Source organism: Otolemur garnettii, unplaced genomic scaffold (genome assembly GCF_000181295.1).
Source record: "Otolemur garnettii isolate 467f Iridium unplaced genomic scaffold, OtoGar3 scaffold00038, whole genome shotgun sequence".
NCBI classification, from domain to species: Eukaryota; Metazoa; Chordata; class Mammalia; order Primates; family Galagidae; genus Otolemur; species Otolemur garnettii.
This window is the reverse complement of record NW_003852433.1, coordinates 3,895,247-3,919,639: the sequence shown is the minus strand read 5'-3', so window position 1 is coordinate 3,919,639 and position 24,393 is coordinate 3,895,247. Positions and strand designations below refer to the sequence as shown.

Sequence of the window (24,393 nt, the reverse complement as noted above, 5' to 3'; positions counted from 1 at the left end):
AGAGAGAGGAACCCAGAACGGCCTCTTTCATGTTAAGTAAAAAGGGCAGGCCCAGAAAGCTGAAGAGATTTGCCCATGCCTTGTCTGTGGCAGGGCTTGGCCTTGCTGCTCACCCTCACCCCAACTCTGCCTCCCTAGCTGATCCTACGTCTGCACCTCTTCCCACAGAAAAGATGACAAGGAAGGGATCATAAATCATTTTTCTCTCATGAGTTTACAGTATTCTTTTCTGAGGAATTCGAAAGGACTCAGTAATAAACCAAGGTGAGGAGTTTATGTATTCTGGCTTTTAAAATGAAAGTTCACTTGAACTCCTGGAGAGGCATTTACATTTTTTATTTAGGACATTCCTCTCTTATTTCATGGTTTTAACCTATGGCATTTTCTGTGGGTGACTAGGTGATGAGGATGGATGCTAGGGAAAAACAGAGGTCTGCGTCTAAGCCTCCCTTATCCCCCCAGAGGCTTGCAGAATGCCTAGTGTGGCCACAGCTGACAAAGTCCTTCTAGGGTTTTCATTAAGTCTCAACATCAACATGGGGGAGACCAACCCATTCTCACATTTGCTTGGCTATTATTTCCTCCTATGCCTTTTGTGCCTCTCTCCACCCCCCACCTCTTCTTGTCATAGCCAAGAGTCAAGGAATAGATGCAAAATCATGCTTTTTTTTGAGACAGTCTCACTCTGTTGCCCTGGCTAGAGTGCCATGGAGTCATAGCTCACAAAACCTCAAACTCTTGGGCTTGAGCAATCTTCTGCCTCAGCCTCATGAGTAGCTGAGACCATAGGCATCTGCCACAACACCCAGCTAGTTTTTCTCTTTTTAGTAGAGATAGGGTCTTGCTTTTGCTCAGGCTGGTCTTGAACTCCTGAGCTCAAGCGATCCACCTGCCTTAGCCTCCAAGAGTGCTAGGGATTACAGGTGTGAGCCACCACGCCCAGCCGAAAATCATGCCTTCTGCAGGGGACTGAGCTGCCAAAATGAGGATCACTTTGCCTTCTTCTATCCTAGGCTTTTGCTACTAGCCCTCAGAGGTTCACCAAAAAAAAAAAAAAAAAAAAGAAAGAAAGAAAACAATCAGCAAAGTTAATGAAATCAACACTGACAACAACCACACTTCAGAGGTGGGGAGTGAGGTGGGAGAGGCGCTTGCTTGACTCATTGTACCTCCTACATCAACCCAGGTTTTTAAACAAATGTGAAACTCTCTTATTCCTGTCAAACTTTTTCTGGTAATGATTTTACTCAGGGGTAAATTCTCACCCGAAGTGCAATAATTAACCATGTGCAACTGCTTCCTGCCACCATGCAGCCTTTCCAAACAGAAACGCGTGGGGGCTGCTGCTCACTTAGCTTCTGGGCCCTTGCATCCAATAAATATTTGGTGGATGAATAAACTCAAGAAGTACTTAATGATTCAATATATGTCTGGGGTTTTTATTCCCCCTGCCTTGATCAGTCAGCAGGCCAAACCATACACAACCCTCCAAGTGGGTGGCTTCTGTAGCTCAATGGGAAGGATGACATACACCAGGGCTGGTGGGTTTGAACCCAGCCCAGGCCTGCAAAAAAAAATATAGCCGGCCATTGTGGTAGGCACCTGTAGTCCCAGCTACTTGGAAGGCTGAGGCAAGAGAATCACTTGAGCCTAAGAGTTTGAGGTTGCTGTGAGCTGTGATGCCACAGCACTCTACCGAGAGCAACAAAGTGAGACTGTCTCAATAAAACAAACACACAAACAAACTCTCTATGTAAAACCAAAACATGGTTGTTCCAGGCAGAGAAGGAAATAGTTGGGTACTCTGAGTGACTTAAACAAATGCCCCACCACTAAACTCTGAGAGAACTATAACAGTATCCCTGTGATCTCTGTTCCAACCCATTTATAGACATGAGACACACAAAGATGGAGTCCAAGCAGACTGGGACAAAGCAAATTAACCCCAGGAGCTGAGCCCTGGAGAGCAAAAGCATAAGTATAGGAGAAAATATATTATTATTAGCATAATAACTATACAGAGAGCTCTGTTCTATCCTATAGATGCAGCTGGCATTTCTCCTAGGAAAATACTAAAACATCCCCCAAGGCGGTTGCTGCTTTCCTACCACCATTAAGCAGATCTGGCTAACTATTTAAACAATGAAGTACCAGGGACTGAGCCATTTAAAATACCCCATTTCAACTTGGTGAACTATAAACCAAACAGGCAATAATTCCTGTGGGATTATTTTTCCCAAGGAAGGGACAAGAGAACTTGACACGGGCCTTGAAGCTACTCAGAAGACAAGAAAGACGCAAAAACCACAAACAAGATTAGACCTTTTCAGGACACACTGGCAGGGGGTTCTTCAAGTCTGGGAAAGGCTCTCCTCTCCAGTACCCTACATCAAAACTACCTCTTTTCGTGCTTGGATCGACCATGACAGCCTCAAAAGGTCAAGAACCAAGACAGTGTTTTTTTCCCACAGTACCCAGAACAGTAGCTTTTGAGAATATAAAAAATATCCAGGGAGTAACACTATCCTTAGGAGATACCACCTTTCTTCCAAACAAACTTCAAATAACTTTCTCTGAATCTTTCCTTTTAACAATATGATCCAATTTAAAACAGGTTGTTACCTGTCATATTTTAAGACTGTTGATGGATGGCTTTCTAAAGTATATTTATTTCTATCTTACAGTGTAGTCAGAAGTAATGCTGACCTTGGCTAAAAAAGTCTTTTTTAGTACTTCTAAATGGGTGACAACAGCCAACAGCAGGAAAGGTTTTTTGAGGACTTCCTCTTGTATGAGGTGCGTGCATCTCCTCTCAGTTGCTAACCACCCTATGAGGTAAGTTCTAAGACAGGATCATAATTGCTATCTGCCATTCGGAAACCAAAAATGCTCTAAAACCCCAAATTTTTCCATAACTTACTTGGCAGCCAAAACTTAATGGACCTTAACTCATTTGGAGGCAAAGCTGCCCTGAACTAACATGGAGCTATTTGGATTTTACTTATCCCTCTTCATGTGAATATCCATATGGTTTGCTACACAAATACAAATGTGTTTCATTACCAAGTGCTGCCCCAGATCTCCTGGAGGTTACTTAATATGAAATATACACATCTTGGCTTGGTGTCACATACACCTGAGCTGGTAAGTTCGAATCCAGCCCGGCCCACCAAACAACAATGACGGCTGCAACCAAAAAATAGCCGGGCATCATGGAGGGCGCCTGTAGTCCCAGCTACTTGGGAGGCTGAGGCAAGAGAATCGCTTAAGCCCAGGAACTGGAGGTTGCTGTGAGCTGTGATGCCACAGCACTCTACCCAGGGCAAGAGCTTAAAGCTCTGTCTCAGAAAAAAAAAAAAAAAAAAGAAAAGAAAAAGGAAATATACACATCTTAATACCCCTTCTAACTCCCAAAATCTCAGAATTCTGAAATATCTGGCCTCAGAGGTATAAGATAAAGTATTATGAATTTCTATTATTACCTCATTTTTTTAATTTTTTTTTTTTGAGACAGAGTCTCACTACATGGCCCTCAGTAGAGTACTATGGCATCACAGCTTACAACAACCTCAAACACTTGGGCTCAAGTGATTCCCCTTGCCTCCCAAGTAGCTGGGACAAAGGTGCCTACCACAATGCCTGGCTATTTTTTGTTGCAGCTGTCATTGTTGTTTAGCTGGCCTGGGCTGGGTTTGAACCCGCCAATCTCAGTGTATGTGGCTGGCTCCGTAACCACTGTGCTACGGGAGCCGAGCCTATTCCCTCATTTCACAGACAAGAAACTGAGACTCCTTTACAGGAAGTGAATTCTACAAGGCCACACAATGGACAAGAGGTAGAGCCACCTCCAAGGCTAACAGAGCTTGGGCTGGTAAATACTATTATGAGCTGCTGTCAGACATGCCTCAGTTCCTAATTCACACAATTTCATCCTTGAAGTGCTGTGTCAGTATGGCTCTTTTCATAAGCCACTATTTGAAGAACTGGAGAAACGCAGGAATGGAAAACACCAATGAGAATCATAGAGATTTGAAGGGACTGGTGCTTACCTTGCCCAGGACAGTGAGGCATGGTTTCCGGTCCAATTCCGGCTGTTCCAGCTTTACCACTCCTACCCAGCCATATTCATACAAGTCCTCTTCATCATTGTTATTACACAGGCCCAGTGGGTGCATCTAGGAGACAAAATGGAAGGAAAATGTCAATAGGCAGGCTACGAATTTGCCTGACTCACATCGTGCATTTCTCAGATACTAGAGTCAGAAGTAGTTCACAGCTTTGTACATGGCAGTTTTTCAACCCATGGGGAATTCTACCTCAGCACAGTGAGCTGAGCACTGGGGGAAACACAATAGAGCCACTGTAAATATGTTTTATGGATGTTTTAGTGCTTTATAAGTGATGTCATCCAAGGTAGAAACTACTCAATAGGATGTAGGGAAGGAAGACACCATAACTCCCATATAAATGCCAATCTAAACTACTGTGAAATACCATAAATTTAACATTAAATAGCAATTACAGATGAGACTCGCTAGGTTAATATCCAAAGCTTCTGGACATTAACAACAAACTTACTTCACCTTATGCAAGAGGACTTGGAAACATATCCAGGACTTTATACGGTACAATCACCAATATAATGAACAGGTGGTTTAAACATTATCCCTGGATACTGAGAAACATACAAAATTCTTTGAGATTTTTTTCAAAATTTACAAAGCACAAAAATCAAAGATCAGTAGAAGCACATCATCAAAATTTTTGTGTGAAAAAGGGCAGTCAAATCAGAACAATCTTAATATATTCACAGTTCTATCACTGAGTTATATCAGGCCCTAGAATACCGAATAACAATATGAGAAGATGAAATCCTCATGGATAAACATAACTTATCAAGAAGTTGATAAGCCTAGCACCGAGTGTGCTAAGCTCTTAAGTGCAAGAAGTATGTCTTTACGTCAGTGGTTCTCAACCTTCCTAATGCCACGGGCCTTTTATACAGTTCCTGTGGGCCACGACCCACAGGTTGAGAACTGCTGCTTTAGATTCATGGCCAGTTAGAGATGCAGGAGACCAAAGAATCCACTATAGACAATATACAGCCCCCAAAGACATCTATGTCCTAATCTCTAGAACCTGTACATAAATTACCTTATACAGCAAAAGATACACTGCAGATGTGATTAATTTTGAGACAGGGAGATTCTCTGGATTCTCTGGGTAGGCCCAATGTAATTGCAAGGGTTCTTATTAGGGAAAGAGGAAGCAGGAGAGACAGAGAAGAGATGAGACAAGAGAAGCAAAGATTGATCAAGAAAACTCAGCAGGCTCTTGAAGCTGGCAGAGACAAGGAAAGACTTTCCCTTTGAGCTTCCACAAGGAATGTAGCCCTGTTGACCTATCTGGACTTCTGACCTCCAGAACTATAAGAGAATAAAACTGTATTGCTTTAAGCTGCTAAGTTTGTAGTAACTCATTATAGCAGCAAACAGAAACTAATACACTCCTTTATCGCCTACTTGTTTTGCAGATGAGAACAGAAATTCAAGATAAATGGCTTTTCCAAGACAACACAGCTATTGAGTGGTACATCCAGAGGCGACCTGGTGCTCAGATGCATAGTCTGGTGCCTTCCCACTCTTACCTGCTTACTTTATCATCCCTTCTTCGGAAAGCTAACAATCTGACTGGGGGGAAGAGGTGTGGCAGGAGACTAAGTGATAAAATCTGTAGGAAAAAAATCTTCCGGCTCTAAATCCTGTGGCATTCAAGTGCAACCTGAGTTTAGTGCAGGCAGCAAGAGTTGCTAGAATGTTTGCAGAGGCTCCAAAGGAAGAGTTAGACTGGTCAGGGCAAAAGGAGAGCAGGCAATCAGCTATTCCAAACCCAGGGAGAAATTCCTAACAGACGATGTGGAGGGGGAAGGAGACCAGTTTGATCAGTAGGAAGGGTTACAGTCTACACTTCTCAGGAAAGAGAAGGGCTCAGTAACTAGAAAGGAGTTTGGACACCAAGATATCACAGGTTCTCAGGCAGAAGATGACACACTGAAAATAGTTATTTTAGGCAGACAGGTGACACTTTTTTGGGCAATGGTATATGCCTGGACTTGAGAGATGGCAACAAGTAGAGAGCAAAGGGTACAGCCCAGAGATGAGAGATCCTTGGCAATTTAATGTAACCATGGGGAGAGGGTTGAACAAGCCTGAAAAGCAGATGAGGAGTTACCACTGCTGAGCAAAGAGTGCTACAAAGGGGTTTCCAGCAGCTGCCTTACAGTGGGTGAGTGATACCCCAGCCTCTAGGAATTCCAAGATAGCAGACAGAGAACCCTAGGACATCACCTTTTACATGAGTCCTCAGGCTCAAAGAGTTTGCCTAAAGGACCAATGAAGGTTCTGCTGTGAAGTGGACAGCACAGCCTTCCCTTCAGGATGCTCCTGCAAGCCTCAGCCCACTCTAGAATGTTTTTTTAGCCAGTCAACTAGAATGTTCTTTCATAAAAAATGTGGTTTTTAAAATTCAATAATTTAAAAACAGGACTAGACACAGTAGTTCACATTTATAATCCTAATACTTTGGGAGGCCAAGATAGGAAGATCACCGGAGGCTAGGAGTTTGAGACCAGCCTGGGCAACACAATGAGACCTCATCAAAAAAGTTAAAAAAAAAAAAAAAAAAGAAGAAGAAAAAATCCAGAAAAATTAGCCACAGGCCTATAGTCCTAGTCACTTGGAGGCTGATGTGGGAAAACTGCTTCAGCCAGAGTGTGAGGGTACAGTGAGTTATGATCACACCACTACACTCTAGGCTGGGCAACAAAGCAAGACTCTCCCCTGCAAGGAAAAGTGTTTATTTGTTTGTTTTTTAAACCCTACTCATCCTGGTGTAGTATCTGTACTGTTCATAGGATGGGAGGAAGTAGATCCCAGACCCCACTTCAGACCCCATTCCTCCTCCTCCCATCCACTCTTGACTACCAGTAATGGCTGGGTATGGGCCCAATGCTCTAGGCACCACCCATTTTCAGGGTTAATGGATTTGACAGGTCAGTTTTTGCATGCTCCGTGGCAGATTCTGACTTCCATGGTCATCAACCTGCTTTTAGAGTGTTCTATGGTTATTAATGATGAATAGCCTGAAATGGTAAGACTTCCAAGGATGATAAGCCAATTGCATTAACACCTCAGTCACCTATGACCTCCAGGAAAGGGCTCAAGGCCCAGGTCAAGTCATGGTAATAATGGCAACCACACTCCTGACCTTTCCCTATAGTATTCCATATTTTTTAACTTGGCCATGTGACTTAGAGGTTTCCAGATGGATGACTGCTTTTTTGGTACTCATACATTTATGGGGTTTGGCCAATAATAAAGGGTTGCTTTGAAGGATGAGCAGTACCATCCAGGTCTAAGACCATATATCTACATAAAAACTTAACGAAAGAAACCAGGCACAAAATATCACATATTATACGAGTTCATTTATATAAAATGTCCAGAACAGGCAAATCCATAGAGATCGAAAGCAGACTAGTGGCTGCCAGGGGCCATGGAGAGGGGGCAGTGGGGCACGGGGAGTCCTTTCAGGTGATGCATATGTTCTGGAACTAGATGGTAGTGACAGCTGCACCAACGCTGTGAACATATTGAATGTCACTAAATTACATATGCTTCAAAATGGTCAATATTATATAAAGTTTACTACAATAAATTAAAAACAACAACAACAACAACAACTGCTGGGTGCAGTGGCTCACAACTTTAATCTTAGCACTCTGGGGAGGGGGGGAACAAAGACAGGAGGATTGCTTGAGCTCAAGAGTTTGAGACCAGCCTGAGCAAGAGGGAGATCCCATCTCTACTCAAAATAGAAAAACTAAATAGAAAAACTACCAGGCAGTGTGTTGGTGCCTATAGCCTCAGTAAGCTGAGGTAAGAGGATCTCTTGAGACCAAGAGTTTGAGGTTGCTGTGAGCTATGATGCCTTGGCACTTAACCCCAGGGCAACAGAGTGAGACTCAGTCTCTAAATAAATAACAAAAAAACAAAATAAATGGGGCGGTGCCTGTGGCTCAGTGAGTATGGTGACGGCCCCATGTACAGAGGGTGGAGGGTTTAAACCCGGCCCCAGCCAAACTGCAACAAAAAAAATAGCCAGGTGTTGTGGCAGATGCCAGTAGTCCCAGCTACTCGGGAGGCTGAGGCAAGAGAATTGCCTAAGCCCAAGAGCTGGAGGCTGCTGTGAGCTGTGATGTCACAGCACTCTACTGAGGGCAATAAAGTGAGACTCTGTCTCTACAAAAAATAAAATAATAAAATAAAATAAATGAAAAACAAACAACTGTCCTAAGAGTTAACTCAAAAATTGCTATACCCTGCCTAGTGCCCTTAGCTAACACTGGGACCCAGAGCAGAGGATGGTGTGGTTTCTATCCTTCTTGAGAGGAGCCCTCTGGAAACAGGGTCCTCCAGAAAACCAGGTTCTTGCAAAAGTAAACTATGCTGAGAAACATTTCACAGCGTCTCAGCATCTATATGCATAAATTAAAGCTCTGCAAAGGCCCAAGGTTTAAAAAACAAAAAATTCTTAGCCTTTGCTAAAGCCATCATTTCTTACCCTTTGATTATAAAACCATTTTGTATTTAATCCAATCACACTGTTTGATGGGGCACACTTTGAGAGATGCTAAATTAGGGAGATACATACACATACATAAGAGGATAAACCTACAGCAACCATGACCCGAGGCAAAGCCCCATGCCCACAATCCCTGAACATCTATGAGGCAGAGTTAAAGCTATGGAAGAAAGGGACAGAGGGATGGTTGAGGACAGCTGGAGAGAAGACAAGGCCCGGGAGAGCAGCACATGTGGAGAGAGGGAGAGGGGATAGAGAGGATTAGGAATGAAAACTCAGGAACAGAAGCTGAGGCTGAGGACTGGCCTGACCTGAGCAAATGCTGTTGAGCAGAACCCAGGGCCAAAGGAAAGGCATGCTGAGAGCACGTTCCCAGGCCTGCAGAAACCTGAACTACACAAGATTCAAATACACCAAAGGGTCCCCTGGGGTCTGTCCCCCTCTGTGACCTCCTCAGCAGTTAAGCCCTCCCTCTCTCCTCCAAACTCTACTAACAAATCTTCCATAGAAAGTATGGTGACTGTCAGCAGCCTGCACACATCAACCCTGTCAAGGGTGTTGAATTCTGAACAGGGATCAAGACCTTAAAAAAACCAAAAGCAATTTTTCTCAAGTGCCAGTGAGTACAATCAGTTGGTGTGGATTATTTTCCTGCGGTGGGTAAAGAAAGCCCCCCAAATCCCATCTCAGGGAATCAAAAACCTCCCCCACCATCCTTGCTCCCCTCCCACCTCCACCCTGAGTTCCTTCTCTCCTAAGCTGCTTATTCCAGGTTGTATCTCCAGGTGCATCCATCTCTCAAATGTAACTGGCCTCTTGGATCCATCTCTGAATAATCTACTGTATAATTCAGGTCTCCAGCAGTTTGCCCCTGAGGACAAGTATTAGCTTCTGACAATGCCTGCCACCTCAGGTCTCCAGCCACTTATACCCTCAATGGTGTTAAGTTTGAATTTTCCCTCAAGGGCTCTAAGTTTGTTTTATAGGAAAACAGAAGTCATTATGCAAAAATACTATCATCAGCGAACTGATCTGTCCCAAAGGATGGAGGATTCTAGGCAAAGGCATAAAATCCCCATGTCTGGGGAAAGTGAAGGAGGAGAAGATTTTCCCCTTAATTGAGCATCTACAATGTTACTATGTCTATGCATTTTTATCTCATAGGATTCTTACAGCTAACTCTAATTGTTGGAATATCAGATGATATAGTAACTAAACAACATGCGTAAGTTGTAAACTAGAACTGCAAATCAGCAATCAATGCAGAATTTAGTGGAGTCCATGAAAGTCATATTAGTCAGCATCTGGATTCCACTCAAAGCCAATGGCAAACAATCTAGTTAAGGATTAAAGCATGGGAGCTTCCACAGAAAAAAGATCAAAGGACTAAGAGAGAACTTTGGAAAAAGAGTCCTGTCATTTGGAACACAACTGTTGATGACCAGGCTGCTGAAAGTCAAACATAAGTGAAGGATACTGCCTCTATATTCTCATACAATTTTGCTGAAAATATTCCAACACTGCCCAAGTGAGATACACTGTTTATTCTTAGAAGTCAGCACAAGGCTGCAATTACTATTTAACTTGTTAAATTCAAACTCAAGCCATTATTTATTTTCAGTTTCATTTTTTAAGATACAGCCCAAATCAAACCTTTATTTCTTGCATCACTGAAATATGAGCCCCTAACTTAAAAAGATGCCAAGATCATCAGGCCAGCTCATGCCTGTAAATCCTAGCACTGCAGGAGGCCAAGGCAGGAGGATCACTTGAACTCAGGAGTTTAAGACCAGTCTGATCAAGAAGGACCCATTTCTATAAAAAATAGAAAAAATTTGCCAAGCATGGTGGTATGCACCTGTAGCCCCAGCTGCTCAAGGGACTGAGGGCAGTAGGATCATTCAAGCCCAGGAGTTGGAGGTTGCTGTGAGCTATGATGACACCATTGCACTCACCTAGGATGAAAGAGTGAGACTCTTTCTCAAAAAAAGAACAAAAAGAAAAAGAAAATTCTTTTTTTTGGAGACAGAGTCTCATTTTGTCACTCTCGGTAGAGTGCCGTGGCATCATAGTTCATAGCAACCTCCAACTCCTCGGCTCAAGTGATCCTCTTGCCTCAGCCTACTAAGTAGCTGGGACTACAGGCACCTGCCACAAGGCCTAACTATTTTTTTTTTTAGAGATGGGGTCTCTTGCTTAGGCTGGTCTCGAACTCCTGAACTCAAGCAATCTACCTGTCTTGGCCTCCCAGAGTGCCAGATTACAGGCAAAAAGGAGATTCTTATACCCTCCTAAAGTTTTGGCTAAGCACTGCTTCTGTACCATCTCTCCAGACAGTTGTCAGGAAAAAAACAGGCCTGTTAATTCACGCATGCTAATACCAGCCAGTGACATATAGGCAATGGTCACATATGAGACTTGTGTTTGCTTCTGAACACTTAATCCAAATTAATCTTAACATACTTCAACATACAATATTTAAGCATGTTAACTTTGAACTATGTGGCACATCCACATTATAGGCACTTCTGAGTTTCTTAAAACATTTATCTACATGGATAGTATTCACCTAATCAGATGTTTGGAACTTATGTTTTTTGTTTTACTATTTTTAAGGTGGTTTAAAATGGCTGAATTATGTATAAAAATGTAGGGACATCAAGAAGAACTCCTAATGAAAACGTAAAGAAAAAATCAAATATACTTGGAGACCTAGACTGGAACTTGACAAAGATTCCACTGAATAGAGAATACTGATAAAAGGAAGAACAGCCCGAAATGAAGACAAGCAATACTCCTGGGACACCTCCACAGAAGAGCTTGATGCAAGTAACTAATAAGCTACAATTAAAGTATAAGGATATAACAGAATATAGGTTCTGTGTTATAACTTTGGTATTATACTACTTTTGGTCTTTGTACAGTAACTTTGGGGTACTCAAAATCTTTCTAAAGTCAACTGAAGGAAAAATGCCCAGTCACTTCCTTATCACAAATTTGACAATATTATGAAGCTATGGCCCTTACCCCTCACTCCTTATTATGTTCCAAGGAGTGTTTCAGATGGGAAGAATGAGAGCTTTGTAATCATGCAATCTTGTATTTAAATCTCACTCCCACCTCTTATGAGACACATCACCTGGGCAGATGACTCAATTTCTATAAACCTCCGTTTTCTCATCTGTAAAATGGGCACAGTAGCATCTACCTGAACAGGCATTTGAGGCTTAAACATATAAACATAGGAATACAGGACATAATCAGTAGAAAAGCCTTCTCCTTCTCTTTCCCTTTCTCTAGAGTTATCATGTTCATTTGCTTTTTAATTTTCTTTCTTCCTTTTTATCTATCTATCTATCTAGAGTCAGGGTCTTGCTCTGTCACACCCAGGCTGGTCTTAAATTCCTGGGCTCAAGCATGCCTTCAGCCTCAGCCTCCAGAGTAGCTAAAACTACAAGAACATGCTACCATGTCTAGCTAATTTTTTTTTTTTTTTTGAGATGGAGCCTCAAGCTATCCCCCTGGGTAGAGTGCCATGGCATCACGCTCACAGCAACCTGCAACTCCTGGGCTCAAGCGAGTCTCCTGCCTCAGCCTCCCAAGTAGCTGGGACTACAGGCGCCCGCCACAACGCCTGGCCATTTTTTGGTTTCAGCCATCATTGTTGTTTGGCGGGCCTGGGCTGGGCATTCGAACCCGCCACCTTAGGTGTATGTGGCTGGCGCCTTAGCCGCTTGAGCCACAGGTGCCGAGCCAGGTCTAGCTAATTTAAAAAGCAATGTTAAGAGATGGGGTCTTGCTATGTTGTCCAGGCTGGTCTTGAACTCCTGGTCTGAAGTAGTCTTCCTGTCTTGTCCTCCCAAAGTGCTAGGATTATAGACATGCATGACTGTACCCAGCTTCATTTATATTTTATGTCTTTGCTTAGTATACTCTGCCCTTCAAGACCAGCTTAAATATTACCCCTTCCATGGAGTTTTCTTGAATGCTCCCATATAGCTAAATTGTTTCCACTTAATTGTACCAAATGCTTTGTGTGTTATTTATACAGGTCCACTAGCTTCCTCTCTATGATGGGGATCTGCTTCGGGAAGGATACTCTTAGTGAAAGGTCCCTTTTCACCCTACCCAGAGCTTTGCATCCAACAGGTACTTAATAAATGAAAGCTGGATGAACAAACAGCCTCTGGCCTGGAGGCAGGCTTGCTGCCCTGCCTCTTGCTTTGTTTCTGGTGAGCCACTTGGGTCTTCATTCAGCTAAGAGAGATCAGGACAAATAGGTCAAGATTCAATCAACTTGCTGCCAGAACTTTAAAAGACTTGGCTCTTACAGTTGTTGATTACCAAGTCATCAAAGACATTCCAAGGACAAAAATGATTTACTGGCAATGGTGTAGGAGCAAGGGCTATTCTTCCTTGGTCCTGGTGTGGATCCATGGCAGCCGGGGCATGCAGAAGCAGCTAACACTTTCTGTACACAGAGAACACAGTACTGCTGCCCTTAACTCACACTGGCAGGTGACTTTCAAGCCGGTTTACAGGGAAGGAGAGTAGATGATATCCTCCCCCAAAAGCAAATTCCTCTAATTTTTCCTTTATGTCTGATGTCTAAAGTTGCTGTCAGCAACAAAATAAGGGAATAAGCCAAGGACGAGGTAGGCATAGGATCCAAGCACAGGGACTCTGACCAAGAAGAGACATAAAGGGAATTCCCAGATGACTGGGATGGGAAATCCCAGGATGATGGCTATGCAACCAGCTGGCTGAGCAACCAGTCCAGATGGGAGTAAAAGGATGAGGCTTCTGGAGGACAATCAACCACACAAATACAAAAAACTGAATCCCTACCCAATGAGCTGGACAGTACAGAGATATGTTTCATTGTAGTTCTGAACAAGAGGATGAAATGTGATAGTTAAAGCAAACTAATGTAATAGGGAGGGAGAGCGTTCAGGGAGACAATTATTAAGTCCAGGGAAAAACTCAAAAAGTTACACCAGAATTATAACCCATAATCAGGGTACAGCCTACATGGCATGGCTAAGAATACTGACAGATATAATAACGTATGCGTTGACCTAAATAATAGTTGGGATATACTAGTATATTGGGATACACCAGTATATTGCAAGAATGTAGGAACAGGAAATGGGGGGGGGATAAAAAACACTTATCTTTTCACAGTAGGAGGTCAACAAACAATTTCAAAATAGACTAGAAATGTGAAGCAGCAGTATAAGCATTACTCACAGAAATTTAGAAATGTTCACAGAGGTGAAGAGCAGAAGAAACCACTAAAGAACTGAAAATAGTTGCTCCTAGGAATAGCAGAGATGGCCAGAGTCCAAGAGGGGAATGCTCTTTTTTATAAGCCATGAAGTACTTTTTGCTTTTTTATAAATAGATATGTACATTGTTTCAATCAAAAATTTAATGTACTGCTGAACATAAGTCCCTTCCTCCATCCTCCAGGTATTCCAGCAGATTCTATGGGTCCTCCTCAGTGGGAAAAGTGGGGAAGCATTTTGTCAGACCCAAGAGAGGCCTCACAGGCTCCCTGTACAGGGCAGTCGCCACTTGAGGAAGACTATCTGGGAATAGTTGCTCTGGGAGCCATCCAGGACCTGGGCTGGGGATGGCTGGAAACACAGCACAGAGGATGACTCAGGGAGACATGGTAGAGAAAGAACCAGCAGCCTTTACCACCCTCACAACCAAAAATAACTCCCAGGTGGCATCAGAGTATGATGTATATTGGGTGTTACAGAGATGGCAGACATAACATCCAGGGCATTAGCTCTGAGAAGCCCCAATTTCCTCCCAGACACAGATTCTTTAACCTTTAGAAGAGGCAATGAATACCCTACTCACATTTCTCAGTAAGGAGCTGCTAAAACAAAATGCTACCAACAAGCAATGCATACACTTAACCACCTTTGGCACCAGATATCAAATGCCCAATTTTATGTTGAAATATGAAGATATACCTTCTTCAAATCTCTCAAGAGTCCAACGAGGTTGACTATCATGGTTTCACTATTTTGTTAATGGACAAAGAAGCTACAGGAACCTCTATGCCAAAAGACTGTCAGACAAGGTTAAATATCTGGAGAAAAAGAACTATGTTCCCTTGAGTATGATATATCAAGCCAAGCTTTGAAACCAAGACTAGCTCTTTAAGAAGATTTCAATACGAAATCCTTGAGATATACTGGTGCGCTTTCCACATGTCTGAAAGGGCAAAACTGAAACCAGGGCTGGTGGTGCTTTTATCCAAGGTTATAATATCTCTATACTAGGCTGAGAGTTTAAAATAACTTCAAAAGAGCTGCCTGCTTCTAAGTGGGTTACTGTTACACAGAAGCCAAACACTAAACTAATAGAAGGACGAGACATTTCACTCTGTAATATTATCTCATCCAAAAATTCCTGGGGATTTAAAAGGGAAACTTCCTTCCTTTTGTGCTTCTGCCGCTGTCAGCCAGGGTAGGATGTCACCAGGGTACAGAGTTTCACATCAAACAGCCCCAGACCTTTTCTTAAAAGGTATGGTGGCTAAAATCAAGACTCATAATTTACATGAAGAAATGGAAAAAGGACAGACTCATTCATTTTTCTCTTGAATCATAAAGATTTTTTTTTCTTTTCTACGTATAAAGAAATGGACTACTTTTTTGCTCTTTGAGCAAACAGCCTAAATAAACCTTTTTCTCAATCTAGAATCCAAAAGAACCTGAATACAGTTATTTCTCATTGTCATAGCAATGGGACAATTGTGACAGGGACAGAAAACATCCCAGACCCAGAAAAGGAGCTAGCTGTTGCTGTCGGCTAGAGACTTCCAACTTAAGAGTTGTCCGAGAACTGCAGAGTCATTTAAGGGTCTGGTTTTCAGAATGCTTGGCTACAGTCTCCCCCAGTGGGTGTCCCTTTATAGAGAAAAAACAAGAAGAGACTCTATCCTATTTGGTTCCTCTGTACCAAATCAACAATCAGGAAGTTATCCGTCAGAACCCAAAGGAAGCAGCAAGTATTTCACATCTACCTTCTCATCTGAGTATCTCCCCGTCCTCTGGCATTTCATTTTATCAGACAATTATGTTGAAACTTAATGGCCCTGTACATATCATATGTCTTAGGCTTTATAAACTTTTACTTGGAAGTTCCATTGCTAGTTTAATTTTTTTTTTTTTTTGAGACAGGGTCTCACTTTGTCATCTTGGGTAGAGTGCTATGTCATGATCATAGCGCAAAACAACCTCAAGTGATCCTTTTGCTTCAGTTTTTCTATTTTTAGTAGAGACGGGGTCTTACACATGCTCAGGCTGATCTCAAACTCCTGAGCTCAAGCAATCCACCTGCCTCGGCCTCCCAGAATGCTAGGATTACAGGCATGAGCCAACATGCCCTCCCTCCATTGCTAGAAGGTAAAGAGATACTTCATAACTTAAAAAAAAAAAAAAAAAGTATCCACCAGACTATAGAAAAGTGCCTGTAAATGTTAAGCAAAATTAATTCTAAATATATTCTTAAAGTGACTCAAAGCAACTCATATCCCAGATGACAAGTATTGCTCTCTATATAAAAACTCACTGACAATTTTACTTCAAATTGCAAGGCAACTTATGAAGGACACGTCTTACAAAAAGGTAAGAGTTAGGTGCTTAAACACAATGAAAAGCTACTGAGGATGAGATAGGTTGGCAGTGGGCAAAGAGTAGAAGTAGAATTCTCAAAAGAACACTAAAAGAAAACTACATGATGAGGGCTCGGCGCCTGTGGCTCAAGTGGCTAAGGCATCAGCCAAATACACCTAAGGTGGCGGGTTCGAATTCAGCCCGGACTCGCCAAAACAACAATGATGGCTGCAACCCAAAAATGGCCAGGCGTTGTGGTGGGCGCCTGTAGTCCCAGCTACTTGGGAGGCCGAGGCAGGAGACTCGCTTGAGCCCAGGAGTTGGAGGTTGCTGTGAGCATGGCACTCTACCCAGGGGGACAGCTTCAGGCTCTGTCTCAAAAAAAAAAAGAAAACTACATGATAATAGACTGACTTTATAAAAACAAAACAAGTGGAAAAGAAATTCCAAAGTTATATTTACATTTTTAACAGATTTAACAAGATGCAAACTAGGAGTTAACATGAGGATATTCAAAGGAATCATTAATAATTTCTGATTAATTGGGACGGGAGATGGCAATGTAGAGAAAGGCTCAGAGGGGCCAACCTTAAGTTATTGTGAAAATGATGAAGCAACATGCGTTAATTCGATTCCTTTAAGACAATAACAAACTATATAGCAACAAAGCCTGTAGAAAGTACAAATGTGTCTTTAAAACATCTCCATTAGAGCAGGAACAGAACAAAGATACACAGGAATAAAAAGACAGAGTTAAGGGACATATATAATCAGACTATAGTGAAAAAAAAGAGAAAAACCATAAACCTTACTAGGTAATGAATACAACAGAATCACAAAGTAAACCAAAGACTAAACTGTACTGCTCAATTTGAGGGGAAGCAAACTGGTCATGCAACAAAGCCCAAGCTCTTATGGCATCTCTCCTGTAATTCCATTTCTAGAATAGATCTTGAGGAAATAAGCTAAAACAAAGTAACTTTGTGCAATGAAATCTTCAAGCAGCCCTCCTCCAAACTGAAAATTTAGGAAAAAAGTACTCTCCTAAGACTATATAATCAAACAAAACAAGGTGCATAATGTATAGAATATTACGTAATTTCAGGAAGATAATGAAGATAACAAGGTATAAAAAATACATGCACTCTGGGAAGTTGAGGCAGGAGGACGGGTTAGCTCAGGAGTTCTCCTAACAGTTTGAACACAAGTGAGACCCCTGCTTCTACCAAAAATAAAAAATTAGCTGGGCATTATGGCAGACACCTGTAATTTAGGAAGCAGAGGCAGGAAAATCAATTTAGCCCAGGGGTTGGAGGCTGCTGTGAGTTAGACTGACGCCACGACACTCTAGCCTGGGCAACAGCAAGAAACTCTTGTCTAAAAAAAAAAATTGATGGGTTGGGGAATAGGTAGTATAGTAGAAGATTTTTCTTTTTTGGATTCCAGTATTCATTCAATCCAGTGTTTGTTGAGCACCAACTTTGCAGATGGAAATTGGACAAGAAGAAGCAATTGAGACCAGAGCATTCTCTTACTATAATGCTTGATCAGTAGTTTGGAGAAAGTTCTAATGTATACGTATCTTCTGATAAGACAAGAGATTGAAATTTGAAGCTCATCAGCGCTTTTTCTAAGTTGGCTCTGTTTATGATACAGTTTAAAAGTAACAAATGGCAGCACTAGGTAATAACATGCATTGTCAAAGATGTATTTTTTTTTTTTTTTTTTTTTTTTTGAGACAGAGCCTCAAGCTGTCCCCCTGGGCAGAGTGCCGTGGCATTACAGCTCACAGCAACCTCCAACTCCTGGGCTCAAGCGAGTCTCCTGCCTCCGCCTCCCAAGTAGCTGGGACCACAGGCGCCCGCCACAACGCCCGGCTATTTTTTCTTTTTGGTTGCAGTCGTCATTGTTGTTTGGCGGGCCCGGGCTGGGGATTCGAACCTGCCACCTTAGGTGTACGTGGCTGGTGCCTTAGCCGGTTGAGCTATAGGCGCCGAGCCCAAAGATGTATTTCTAAGTGTCCATCAATTCACAAGTAGATTAAGAAAATGTCATGTAGGCTCAGCGCCTGTGGCTCAAGCGGCTAAGGCGCCAGCCACATACACCTGAGCTGGTGGGGTTGAATCCAGCCTGGGCCTGCCAAACAACAATGACGGCTACAACCAAAAAATAGAGGGGCACTGTGGTGGGCACCTACAGTCCCAGCTACTTGGGAGGCGCAGACAGGAGAATCACTTAAGCCCAGGAGTTGGAGGTTGCTGTGACTGTGACACCACAGCACTCTACCCAGGGCGACAAGCTTGAAGCTCTGTCTCAAAAAAGAAAAAGAAAATGTGATGTATATATACACATACCATGGAGTAGTAGTCAGCCATAAAGAGGAATGAAATAATGTCTTTTGTAACAACTTGTATGGAATCAGAGATAATTACCCTAAGCAAAGTATCTCAAGAATGGAAAAACAAAGACCACGTGCACTCTCTAATGTTAATAAATGGGAGCTAAACAATGGGCACACACTGGCATGAAGAGATACAAAGGCCACTGGAATCCAAGAAGAGGGGAAAACGGGAGGGGATGAAAGGAAAAAACTTATTTATCAGGTACCATGAACATTAATCTGGTGACAGGCATACTAAAAACCATGACTTAAGTGTCATACACAGTATCCATGTAACCAAAACATTTGTACCCCCTTAATATTTTGAAATTAAAATAAACAAATACAGTGGGAGTGGGGGATGTATTCTTTTCCCATAACGAAGACCACAGCCTCCAAGCAGCTAGTTGAGCCACAGGGTTAAATGCACCCAAGAGAAAGTTCTCTATATGTGCTGGGAAGCTAGTCGCTGTGTACATATGCTAGTTACCAAGGCAAGTGCAGGCTGCCCACAAGTGCTCAGGTAGAGACAGGTAGTACAAACTAGCACATCTTGGAATCAACAATAAATACTATTTTAATCAATGATGACAGCTCTAGTCAGTCTAACATTCTGAGCCTGTTCAAGGGGACCATCTGACCACAGAAACACGAAGGTACACCATAATTTCATTTCCTTTCTTTAACACATGCAAAAGAGACAAAAACACTCAAAACAAAACCAAAACCTTTTCACCCTGTGCTTAAAAATAGACACCCTCCAACTGTTACAATAAAGTTCAAGTCACTGTTCTTTATAAAATAAAAACAACGATTCCTAATTTTTGGAGAATTTTTTATGAGGAACAAATGGGATGTAATAAGCCTGGTTTGTTATAATCTTGAGACGTTGTTTTCTGAACACAAAGGGAGGCAGGCTTTTAAGAGCCAGGCTCCTTACCTTTCAACCAAGATTCTAAGTTCTATTTCTTCTTCTTGGAAAGTTTCTTTAATTAGAAAAACACAGACACTAAATGGAAGGAATACTTTAACATCTGCCAGGTAACTGTTCTGAGAAGGGGATTCTTAACACAGTGTTAAGAGCAGGCCTCTGGACTGAGTCTCACTCAGTCACCCCATGTAGAGTGCCATTGCATTATCATAGTTCATAGCAATTTCAAACTCTTGGGCTCAAGCCACCCTTTTGTCTCAACCTCTGGGATAATAGGCCCTCACCACGATGCCAGACTAGTTTTTTTTCTATTTTTACTATAGACAGGGTCTCGCTCTTGCCCAGGCTGCTCTTGAACTCCTGAGCTCAAGGTATTCACCCGCCTTGGCCTCCCAGAGTACTATTATAGGTGTGAACCACCGCACCCGGCCTCAAAACCTTTCTTTCTACACTGACACCATCAAGGAACTGTGATAATGCTGTGCTATGCTACGATGACATGGGTTTTGACCCACCCTGGCCTGGGATATGCCCCAGTACTGCTACTTAACTTGTGTGTGGCCTTAGACGAGTTACATAACCTCTGAGTCTCATTTTTCCAATTGCAGGGCACTTCTGATTCTGCCCTTTTTGCTAATTCCTAAGAACTAGATACAAAGAGGTCCATGTGCCTGGCACATGAAAAATAGAGCAATAGATGTGACATCAAAAACGCAAGCAACCAAAGAAAAGATAGATAAACTGGACTTCATCAAAATTATAAACCTTTGGCTCGGCGCCTATAGCTCAACCGGCTGAGGCGCCAGCCATGTACACCTAAGGTGGCGGGTTCGAATCCCCAGCCCGGACCCGCCAAACAACAATGACGGCTGCAACCAAAAAATAGCCGGGCGTTGTGGCGGGCGCCTGTGGTCCTAGCTACTTGGGAGGCGGAGGCAGGAGACTCGCTTGAGCCCAGGAGTTGGAGGTTGCTGTGAGCTGTGATGCCATGGCACTCTACCCAGGGGGACAGCTTGAGGCTCTGTCTCAAAAAAAAAAAAAAAAAAAAAATTATAAACCTTTGTGCTATAAAGCACAACATCAAGGAACTGAAAAGACAACCCACAGAAAGGATAAAAATATGTGCCAATCACATATCTGATAAGAAACATCTACAATATAAAAAGAACTCTTACAAAGTCAGGCCAGGTGCAGTGGCTCATACCTATAATCCGAGCATTCTGGGTTGCTGAGATGGGAGGATTGCTTGTCATCAGGAGTTTGAGACCAGCCTGAACAACAGAGCAAGAACCCACCTCTATAAAAAATAGAAAAAATTTGCCAGCCATGGTGGCATGGGCTTGTAGTCCAGCTACTCAGGAGGCTGCGGCAGAAGAATTGCTTGAGCCTGGGAGTTGGAGGTTGTGGTGAGCTCTGACAGTGCCACTGCACTCTAGTCCAGGGGGCAAGAGCAAGAGTCTATCTCAAAAAACAAACAAATGAAAAAGAACTCTTCCAATTTAATAATAAAAAGATAAATTATTCAATTAAAAATGGGCATAAGATTTGAACAGACATTTCTGTAAAAAAGACACAAATGTCAAAAAGCACATTAAAAATGCTCACCATCATTAGCCATCCAGGGAAGTGCAAATCAAAACCACAGTGAGACAACACTGCATAGTATGATGGTAGCAATAAAAAAGGTAAGTGATAACAAGTGGTGGCTAGAATGTGGAGAAATTAGAACCCTCATACACTGCTGGTGGCAGTGCAGAATGGTATAGCCATTTTGGAAAAGTCAGGCAGTTCCTCAAAAGATTGAACAGCGTTATCATACGATCTAGCAATTCTACTCCTAAAGTACATACCCAAGAGAAATGAAAACATACGTCCACAAAAACTGGTATATGAATGTTTCATAGCAGCATTATTCTTAATATCCAAAGAGTGGGGAAAAAAACAAACGTCCATCCACCAACGAATAGATATATAAAACATGGTAATATAGAATACAGTGGAATACTATTTGGCCATAAAAAGGAACCAAGTACTGATGTATGCTACAATATGGCTAGACACATCAACAACACACTGAAAGAAAAGCCAGATACAAAAGTCAACATCTTACATAATTCTGTTCATATGGAAGTCCAGAATAAGGAAAGTTATAAATTAGTGGTTGCATAGGACTTGGTGGCTAGGGACAAGAGGGGGATCAGAGCTAAAAGGTACAGAGTTTCTTTTGAAGGTGATTAAAATGGTCTGAAATGGATTGCAGTGATGGTTGTATAACTCTGAATATGTTTTATACTATTTTATATAGGTGAATTATATGGTATGTGAATTACACCTCAATAAAGCTGTTATTAAACAATTGTGCAAATAAAGGGTGAGGAAATCGGGCAGGCGTCCTCAAACTATGGCCCGCAGGCCACATGCAGCCCACCTAGGACATTTATCTGGCCCGCTGGGTGTTTTTGCCACTGCTGCCTGTCCTGCTTAGCAGCTGACTCGTCCCGGAGCCCGCAGTCTGGCCCTCCAACGGTCTGAGGGACAGTGAACTGGCCCCCTATTTAAAAAGTTTGAGGACCCCTGGAATATGGAATAGTCAGTAGGGCAAGACTAATGATCACTAGTGGCACGGTGTGGTGAAAAGAATACAAATGAGCTCTACTACTTCAAGCAATTATTTATCTCCCCAAGGTCCAGTTTCCTTATCTGTATAATATGATCGGCAAGAACTATATTCCTGCATGAGATGGCACAAGTCAATATACTCCAGTAAACACAAGTACAAGGCTGGATGGAAGGGAGGTAGGTTAGGGTTTGCCGCCTAAAAGGAAAGGGGCTCTAGCCAGGGGCACAGTACCACCATAAACAGAATCAAATGATGACAGCTTCATCCGAGACAGTCACAGGGGAGTTGGGTGGGACTGGAATTACCCCCATCTGAGGTCAAGCGGAAACCCCCCATGTAAACAATGCATGAAAGCAGGACATCAGCAATGAATCCAGAGTAGGAAAGGCCCTCAGAGAGGGAGACAGCAACTTGGGTTCCTTAAGGACACACAAGCTATACTCACAGGCTACAGATTCACCTCATCCCTTCCCTTGCTTTTTTGTAACTGCCCCGATGAATTTCCAAACCAAGGCAAAGAGCCAAGAGCACTTCAGGAAGGGACACGATGAAAATCACCTGATTAAAATATTGCTGCGCAGTCCATTAATAGACAGGAAAGGGTATAGGGAAGGGAGGAAACCATAGGTTCAAGCATTAAGAGCAATAAATTATGTGCTAGGCTTTGCCATCCAGTGTGACCTTGGACAAGTCACACAAGGGCCCCATTCTCTCTGATCCTGACAGCAAGGAGAATGCCTGCCACCTGCCTACCTCATGAGGGTTTGGGGAAGATTAATGAGATAATGTCTGAGCTGCGTTTTGGGCTCCTTGGAGATAGCCACTATACATAAGGAATTATTAGCACAAGCTAGGACAGTCTCTTGCCCATTCCTCACCTCACTGAGCTACCTACTAATGATTGTCTATTTGAAAAAGTTTCTACTCAGAGAAGGTTAGACTGGAAAGGTCAGTCACAACCCAGGCTGAGTCTGCCCTGGTCAGTCTTGTCAAAGCCACTCCCTAAATTCATCACCAACTGAGAGCCTTAAAAGTTTAGCACAGTGCCCCCATTTGATAGCAGAGTTGAATAAAGAAAAAAAAGGGTCCTCTGGGCTTTTTGTTTTTTGAGATATTTTGCTTTCCATTACTAGTCCGTGCCCCCAAATATTCTAGGGCACTAGCAGCGTGATTGCCAGGTTGCAAGGAGCTAGGAACAATCTCAGGTGTCAGACTGATGAAGAGGTTTTTGCAGTGTCAAATTAAAAGACAACCAACTAAAGAAACCAGGCAGCATTAAGTCCACATACAAAGAAATCTGTATTTATGATATCTCTAAATGAGGGCAAGACCGTGTGGGTGTATACACTCAAGATGAATCTCGAACTTCAAGGGTCCTTTATCAGTTAGGTAAACTTGACATTTATTCCCAGAAAGCTCACTAGCCTTGATACACATAAGGAGAGACGTCAGATTAGGGGACCCAACTACTTCAGGCCAAAAGATACAGGGGGTGAGTCTTCCTGGACCTGTAGGTTAGTGGGGTGAGGATCATAGCATCCTCCCTGCTCAGTGTGCTCAGCTACAGTAAAGACTTGAACCATAACTCACAGGAGGCTCTGGCAGGTGACTGTGATCCTCCTGGAACAGAATCAGATGAGAGGATCCATGCGGTACACCCACCTCCTATTTCCCCTGTCATGAAAGTGTATCCCATCACCTCCAGTTTCTAACAAGGATAAGGCTCCCTACACCATATCCCTTAGAACAGAGCTACAGAAAGTAAAACCACTCAGTTACAGCCTTGAATTGACTCTTCAGCAAAGGGACATCTCAAAACACACTGCAGTCACCTGGCTCCCTCTGTTTCAGTGTTACACTTTTTACTATGGAGGACAAAGCCATAGGGAGCAAATGCCTCTGGCTACTATTCCTTTTGCTGTCTATGAAAACAATAAACTGAATCTAAAAGTGACTTGTTGTACCTTTACCAGCCAGATCAGTAAAACCTTGACCTTGACAAGAAGGTGTGCCCACCTCTCACTTTGCACCAAAGCTGTAGGTCAAGAGGACAGGATTAATTTGCAAGGCATATCAAAAGAAAGCAACAGGATCCAGAGCAATGAGCAAAGCTTTAGATCCAAGTCAACAAATGTCACTAGGGTCAGCCTCCAAGCACAGCCAGAATTCTTTTTTTTTTTTT

At 42.6% G+C, this 24,393-nt stretch overlaps 1 protein-coding gene across 1 annotated transcript in view; it reads right to left on the bottom strand.

Annotated features, from left to right (window-relative positions):
• The window catches only part of ZNRF3 (zinc and ring finger 3), a 176,492-nt gene that overhangs the window by 66,565 nt on the left and 85,534 nt on the right, over positions 1-24,393 (bottom strand). Inside the window, exon 2 of the mRNA XM_012805183.2 lies at positions 4,050-4,175. Coding sequence (XP_012660637.1) covers positions 4,050-4,175 — 126 coding nt within the window. The remainder of the gene's footprint in view (positions 1-4,049; positions 4,176-24,393) is intronic.